The sequence below is a fragment of the Bombina bombina genome, chromosome 4 (assembly GCF_027579735.1).
Source record: "Bombina bombina isolate aBomBom1 chromosome 4, aBomBom1.pri, whole genome shotgun sequence".
Lineage (NCBI taxonomy): Eukaryota > Metazoa > Chordata > Amphibia > Anura > Bombinatoridae > Bombina > Bombina bombina.
In genome coordinates, this window is record NC_069502.1 from 770,489,275 (window position 1) to 770,497,639 (window position 8,365).

The following is an 8,365-nucleotide window of genomic DNA, read 5'->3' on the forward strand; positions in this document are numbered from 1 at the left end:
GGTTCCACCATGGCTTTTAAACATAATGAACAAGGAGTTTCTTCTATGTCAGACATGTTTATACAGACTAGCAATGAGACTAGCAAGCTTGGAAAACACTTTAAATCAAGTTAACAAGCAAATATAAAAAACGGTACTGTGCCTTTAACCCCTTAATGACCGAGGACGTGCAGGGTACGTCCTCAGAAAAACGGCAGTTAACGCCTGAGGACGTACCCTGCACGTCCTCGGTGTGGAAAGCAACTGGAAGCGATCCTGCTCGCTTCCAGCTGCTTTCCGGTTATTGCAGTGATGCCTCGATATGGAGGCATCCTGCAATAACCTTAGATGGCCATCCGATGCAGAGAGAGCCACTCTGTGGCCCTCTCTGCACCGGACATCGATGGCCGGTATCGTTGGTGGGTGGGAGCCAGTGTGGGAGGTGGGTGGCGGCCATCGATGGCCCTGGTCATGTGGAGGGGGGCGGGATCGTGGGCGTGGAAGTCCGGGCGCGCGCGTGCACGAGGGGGCGCGCGCCGGGGCAGGGACCGGGTGGGGACCGCTGCACTACAGAAAAAAATGTGTCCCAAAATAAAAGTGGGACCAATAATTTTAAAAAAAAACCCCTTAGGCGTTATTTAGGTGGTGGGGGTTGATCTATGCGGGGGGGGGGGAAATAACACAACAGAAAAAATAAAAAATAAAATAAAAAAATAAAAACATTTAATTGTGCAAACTGGGTACTGGCAGACAGCTGCCAGTACCCAAGATGGCCCCCAATAAGGCAGAGGGGGAGGCTTAGAGAGCTGTTTTGGGGGGGGATCAGGGAGGTTGGGGCCTAAGGGGGGATCCTAAACACAGCATATGTAAATATGCTTTTTTTTTTTTTTTTCTTTAAAAAAAAAAAATCTTTTATTTTAGTACTGGCAGACTTTCTGCCAGTACTTAAGATGGCGGGGACAATAGTGGGGTGGGGGAGGGAAGGGAGCTGTTTGGGAGGGATCAGGGGGTGGGATGTGTCAGGTGGGAGGCTGAACTCTACACTAAAGCTAAAATTAACCCTGCAAGCTCCCTACACACTACCTAATTAACCCCTTCACTGCTAGCCATAATACACGTGTGATGCGCAGCAGCATTTAGCGACTTTCTAATTACCAAAAAGCAACGCCAAAGTCATATATGTCTGCTATTTCTGAACAAAGGGCATCCCAGAGAAGCATTTACAACCATTTGTGCCATAATTGCACAAGCTGTTTGTAAATAATTTCAGTGAGAAACCTAAAATTGTGAAAAAATTTACGTTTTTTTTAATTTGATCGCATTTGGCGGTGAAATGGTGGCATGAAATATACCAAAATGGGCCTAGATCAATACTTGGGGTTGTCTACTATACTACACTAAAGCTAAAATTAAACCTAGAAGCTCCCTACATGCTCCCTAATTAACCCCTTCACTGCTGGGCATAATACACGTATTTTGCGCAGGGGCATTTAGCAGCCTTCTAATTACCAAAAAGCAAAGCCAAAGCCATATATGTCTGCTATTTCTGAAAAAAGGGGATCCCAGAGAAGCATTTACAACCATTTATGCTATAATTGCATAAGTTGTTTGTAAATAATTTCAGTGAGAAACCTAAAGTTTGTGAAAATATTTGTGAAAAAGTGAACAATTTTTTTTATTTGATCGCATTTGGCGGTGAAATGGTGGCATGAAATATACCAAAATGGGCCTAGATCAATACTTTGGGATGTCTTCTAAAAAAAAATATATACATGTCAATGGATATTCAGGGATTCCTGAAAGATATTAGTGTTCCAATGTAACTAGCGCTAATTTTGAAAAAAAGTGGTTTGGAAATAGCAAAGTGCTACTTGTATTTATGGCCCTATAACTTGCAAAAAAAGCAAAGAACATGTAAACATTGGGTATTTCTAAACTCAGGACAAAATTTAGAAACTATTTAGCATGGGTGTTTTTTGGTGGTTGTAGATGTGTAACAGATTTTGGGGGTCAAAGTTAGAAAAAATGTGTTTTTTCCATTTTTTCCTCATATTTTATAATGTTTTTTATAGTAAATTATAAGATATGATGAAAATTATGGTATCTTTTGAAAGTCAATTTAATGGCGAGAAAAACGGTATATAATATATGTGGTTACAGTAAATGAGTAAGAGGAAAATTACAGCTAAACACAAACACCGCAACAATGTAAAAATAGCCTTGGTCCCAAACGGACAGAAAATGGAAAAGTGCTGCGGTCATTAAGGGGTTAAGAGAAACAAATTTTGTCAGAATTTGAAAAACAGTGAAAAAATGCAGTAAATCAAACGAAATTTTTACAGTGTATGTAATAGGTTAGCAGAGCATTGCATCCACTTGCAAATGGATGATTAACCCCTTAGTTCAAAAAAACGGATCAAAAAAAACGAAAGAGACTTTTTTTTTTTTTTTTTTTTTAAACAGTCACAACCAACTGCCACAGCAAGCTGTGGTCCTACCTTCCCCAATAAACGACTTTGGAAAGCCTTTGAGCCCTTTAGAGATGTCCTATAGCATACAGGGGACTCCTGAGGGAAGCTGGATGTCACAGTTTGTAATTTTAACTGCACCAACTGTAACTTTTATACTATAACAGTGGAAAGCCTCAGTAAAACTGTTTATAGTCAAAATTTAAGCCAGCCATGTGGAAAAAACTAGGCCCCAATAAAGTTTTATCACCAATGCATATATAAAAACTATTAAACATGCCAGCAAACGTTTATATTGCAATATCATAAGGGTATTACCCCTGGGAGTAAGTATGATACCAGTCGTTATTAAATCACTGTATTCAGGCTTAACTTACATTAATCCGGTATCAGCAGCATTTTCTAGTGTTTTCCATCTCTAGAAAAAATTATAACTGCACATACCTGATAGCAGAATAAACTGCACGCCATTCTCTCGCTGAAGTTACCTCATCTGTGTAATCCCCTCAGACATATGTGAGAATAGCAATGGATCTTAGTTACAACCTGCTAAGATCATAGAAACCTCAGGCAGATTCTTCTTCTATTTACTGCCTGAGATAAAATAGCACAACTCCGGTACTATTTAAAAATAACAAACTTTTGATTGAAGAAAATAAACTAACTATATTTAACCACTCTCTCCTACAACATCCTAGCTTGTTGAGAGTTGCAAGAGAATGACTGGCTATGACAGTTAGGGGAGGAGCTATATTACAGCTCTGCTGTGGGTGTCCTCTTGCAACTTCCTGTTTTGGAATGAGAATATCCCACAAGTAATGGATGATCCGTGGACTGGATACACCTTACAAGAGAAATCAGAAATTATCTCCGTCAAACCAGGCCCAAACAAGGTTTTTTTTCCTTGTAAGGAATCGCCAAAAGTTTAGACTTAGATGACACATCCGCAGACCAAGATTTTAACCATAAATCTCTTCAAGCCAATATGGCAAAGCCTGAAATCTTAGCTCCCAGCTTAATACCCTGAAGGGAAGCATCTGTAATAAAGGAGTTGACCCACTTAAGGGCCTTTATCCTATACTGGATTTCTTCGAGGGGAGTGTCTGTCTGAATAGAATCAGACAACGCATGAAACCAGTATGCTGCTGCACTAGTGACAGTAGCAATATAAACCGCAGGCTGCCATTGTAAACCTTGGTGAACGTACATTTTCTTGAGCAACCCCTCTAACTTCTTATCCATAGAATCCTTAAAGGAACAACTATCCTCTATGGGAATAGTAGTTCTCTTGGCTAGCGTGGAAATTGCCCCTTCCACACTGGGTACCGTCTGCCAAGACACTTTGATGATGAGTCCGCTATGGGTAAACATCTTTTTAAATATAGGAGATGGAGAAAAAGGGATACCCGGCCTCTCCCATTCCTTAGCTATGATCTCAGAAGCTCGATCTGGTACAGGAAAAACCTCCACCATGGAAGGTACATCAAAATATTTGTTTAGCTTACTGGATTTCTTAGGATTAACTACGACCGTGGTGTCGCTGTCCCTGAACTGTAAAGTTCTCTCAATACATGAGGAACAGATAGGAATTGGTGGTTCCACATTAGTATCCAAACCTAAAGTATATGTAACATCTCGCAGGGCCTCTTGGTCCATCTTTATTCACAATTTGATCAATTAAAAATTGAATATCTTAACTAGAATTACCTCACAAAAAAACGTTACTGTGTCTTTAAATGTTAAAGTAACGTTTTTATTTTGCTTTACAACAAAAATTTTTGACTTTAACAATAAAAAGCAGACAATCTTCACACCCCAGCTAAGCTCTGCTGAGGTGCCTGTCTGTCACCGGATCGAATAATTCACAAAAAGTAGGCGTCCGGACTCATTTAAGACCCTTTAGTACATTATGTGAGGCCTTTCTGCTGCATCACATAACGTAGCAGAGAATACTCAAGCTGCTTCTCCGTACCACCGGAAAAGGGATATACAGACCAAAAAGGCGCGCAAACATTGCTGCGTCTTAGCTCCGCCAATCGTGGTTGTATCAAAGTTAAACCTCCCTGGCGGCTAATGACTGTAAAAATAAAGCCATCGGGAGTTGTGAAATTGCACCTAACATATGAGCCACATCTCCACGTCCCCAGTGCCTGCTGTAACTGCCCTTATAATGTATCCTCACTCTCAAGGATAATGTCATCTTTGTGTCCTTATATATAATAAAGTGCCAATTTTCCTGTGTACATACCCCAGAAAATAAACTTAGCACTTACCTTAGAAATTTGCCCGGCAGTAAGGCAGCTCACCAGGTTTGAGAGGTCCTCTCCATAATATAGACCTGTGGAAAAAAACAATAAAGTCTGAGTAATCTTATTTAGACTTTCAGTATTAGGGCAGCATTAGATATATGGGAGGCGCAGTGAGAATTATGTCCCACAAGTTCCCATTTCTTTCAAGCCACAACTGCTCTACTGAAGAGACTGATGTGGACTACGGCTACATCCTAACAGAACAAACAACACAAGCTTGTGAAGAATCTTTTCAAACACCTAATATTACCACTTCCTTGCTCTAACGTAGGCAAAGAGAATGACTGGGGTGGGAAGGAAGGGAGGAGATACTTACCAGCTTTGCTGTGGTGCTCTTTGCCGCCTCCTGCTGGGCAGAAGTGATATTCCCAACAGTAATTAATGATGATCCGTGGATACAAGACAGCTACATGGTATCACCAACATATGCGCCCCTAGCAAACTTGAGGTATGTTCAACATCTATACTATTAAAGGGACACTCACTCGTCAAAATGAAACTTTCATGATTCAGATAGAGTATCGAATTTTAAACAACTTGCCAATTTAATTTCATTAACAAAATGTGCAGTCTTTTTTATATTTACACTTTTTGAGTCACCAGCTTCTACTGAGTATGTGCAAGAATTCACAGAATATACATATATGCATTTATGATTGGCCGATGTCTGTCAAATGATACAGTAGGAGTGGAAATAGACATGACTGAAATTTGTCAGCAAACAAATGTATTACTTATTTGAAGTTCAGACGCTATTGTATTTTTTTAATCATGAATTTGTTGATTATGCAGAACAAATTAATATTTTCAGCACACAAAACAAAATCCATATTAAATTTTTATTTTTTTAGATAAGAAAAAGAAAAAGAAAGAACTTTAATGTCTGTTTTAGTGGTATTAGTATTGTGGTATGTCAACTTTTATCAAGACTATTCATATTACTCAAACTTTCCAATTTTAGTCTGTTTGAGAAGTACATATGAAACTATAGATAAGAACACAAGCACATATCAGACACTAGATAACAGTACACAGAAAATAAAACTCTTAGAATGAAAGGGGTAAATCTGTTTCAAGAACTGAAATATGATACAAAGATGAGAGTGCAAAGATGGCCTGATGTGATCTAAAGATTAAAAGGAACATAACCTAAAATGACTTCCAAGTACAAATTTGAATTACATAAAGTAGAAAAAAAAACCTTTGCAATGTTATTTCATTATATATTCTACCACCTTTCTCTTTAAATTAAAAAAGGTGGCTATTCCAATTTCTGCAAGAGGTTTAAATACAAATTTCAGCTTTCAAATGCTACATTCTACACAGTGTGTGACCCCTGAACTGCAAATTAGTGGAACCTTTAACAATTTGATAGTTTTTATTTTGTATGCAGATGTTTAGCAATGCGGAGCTCAACTGCTGGAATGTACTATCCAAATGTAATAAGAAAAATGTTGATGTTGTTCTGTCTCATTCCCAGCTGAACTTCCTTGTTTACATATATTTTCTATAATAAGTACTTAAAGGGACATGAAACCCACATTTTTTCTTTCATGATTTAGAAAGAGCATGTCATTTTAAACAACTTTCTAATTTACTTCTATTATCTAATTTGCTTCATTATCTTGATATCACTTGCTGAAAAGCATATCTAGATATGCTCAGAAGCTGCTTATTGGTTGCTGCACATAGAGGCCTCGTGTGATTGGCTCAGACATGTTCATTGCTATTTCTTCAACAAAGGATATCTAAAGAATTGAGCAAATTAAATAATAGAAGTAAATTGGAAAGTTGTTTAAAATTACACACCCTATCTGAATCATGAAAGTTTAATTTTGACTAGACTGTATTGAAATTTTCAGTGTATGTGGGGATTACAACAGGCAAAAACATTTCAAATGAAAAATAAAAGGTAAAGGAATTATTTGTAAACAGTTTAATACTCTCCAGCAGGTAAATTGATCGCTGACAACACATTAAAGGGAATTAAGAACTTTGATTATGTGTTTAACTCATTTGCAGGTATTAAACAAAGATAAAGGTTTGCAAGAGTGCAATAATAAAATGCTATAACACATTGTGGTATTTTCCTTTTGCACTTATATCTCCCTTTAACTCCACGCTTTACATATTCTATTTCTGCACTCTGTGATCTCTGTATGTTGTATATAAGTTGATTAAAAGGGGCCAATAAAAAGGTTTGTATAAAAGTTCAAATCTTACCTTATTTTGTGTGCCTGGTACACTTGGTTTTCCCTCTATTCTTCGGGGCGAATGTAGAATGTCAGATACATCATGTGTTACCTTTAAAAAAAAAAGTCCATTGCATTCTTCTAAAGAACTACTGCACATGATTTATAGTGTATGCTTAGTATTTTGTAGTACTACTATCATTAGGTTATTTATAAAGCACCAACTTTTTACAGGAGTTACTATTAAAGACTGACTAAGCATCTATTATGTGTAACTTTTAAAGGGAAATTAAACACTTTAAGATAGTAATATAAAATGATAAATCGTATATATAAAAAACTCTGCAATATACTTTATTTATTTTGTCCCCTTTTGTTTTTCAGTTCCTGTTAGAAATGGAAGTGCAGGACACTGTTATAGTCCACACAGCCATTGGCTGCACACTCTAGCGACCTATTTATAACTGTCTCTAATTGGCCACAGCAGATAAGGTAACCTAAGTTACAACATGGCAGCTCTCATTGTTTTATAGACACTAAAACTTTCACGATTCCCATATAATATGTCATTTTAAACAACTTTCCAATTTACTTTTATCACCAATTTCGCTTTCTTTTCTTGGTATTCTTAGTTGAAAGCTAAACCTAGGAGGATCATATGCTAATTTCTTAGATCTTGAAGGCCGCCTCTGCATTTGACAGTTTTTCACCCCTAGAGGGCATTAGTTCATGTGTTTTATATAGATCACATTGAGCTCATGCACGTGAATTTACAGAGGAGTGAGCACTGATTGGCTAAAATGCAAGTCTGTCAAAAGAAATGAAATAAGGGGGCAGTCTGCAGAGGCTTAGATACAAGGTAATCACAGGGGTAAAATGTGTATTACTATAACTGTGTTGGTTATGCAAAATTGGGGAATGGGTAATTAAGGGATTATCTATCTTTTAAAACAACAACAATTCTGGTGTTGACTTTTCCTTTAATCAACTAATGAAACTTTGAAAAAATACATCTACATGTATTTGAATGCATCATTCTATCTAGCATTTATTTAGTGTTTAATGTCCCTTTAATGTATGTAATGAAAGATGTTGGGGTTTTTTGTTCTTGTTTTTTCCCATATGTCATTATTGGAACAATATAGCATACAATTCAAAACATGTACAAGAGTAAAAGTAACACAAATCTACTCATTTTAACATAAAATAAAAATAAAATTACCATTTGGTGTCCAGAAATATAAGAAGAATAATGACAATAGAAATATAAAATAACCATAAAGGTGGTTACCAAACAACTGACTGATAAGTTTACCACACTAACAAAAGGGTCTATTAAAGGGACAGTCTACCATAGAATTGTTATTGTTTTAAAAGATAGATAATCCTTTTATTACCCATTCCCCAGTTTTGCATA

At 37.1% G+C, this 8,365-nt stretch overlaps 1 protein-coding gene across 5 annotated transcripts in view; it reads right to left on the bottom strand.

Annotated features, from left to right (window-relative positions):
• CEP43 (centrosomal protein 43) overlaps positions 1 to 8,365 on the bottom strand; it is a 93,064-nt gene that overhangs the window by 51,310 nt on the left and 33,389 nt on the right. For all 5 annotated transcript variants that reach the window (XM_053711107.1, XM_053711105.1, XM_053711108.1 and 2 more), the window contains one exon: positions 6,980 to 7,060. In XM_053711107.1, the coding sequence (XP_053567082.1) occupies positions 6,980 to 7,060 (81 nt within the window). The remainder of the gene's footprint in view (positions 1 to 6,979; positions 7,061 to 8,365) is intronic.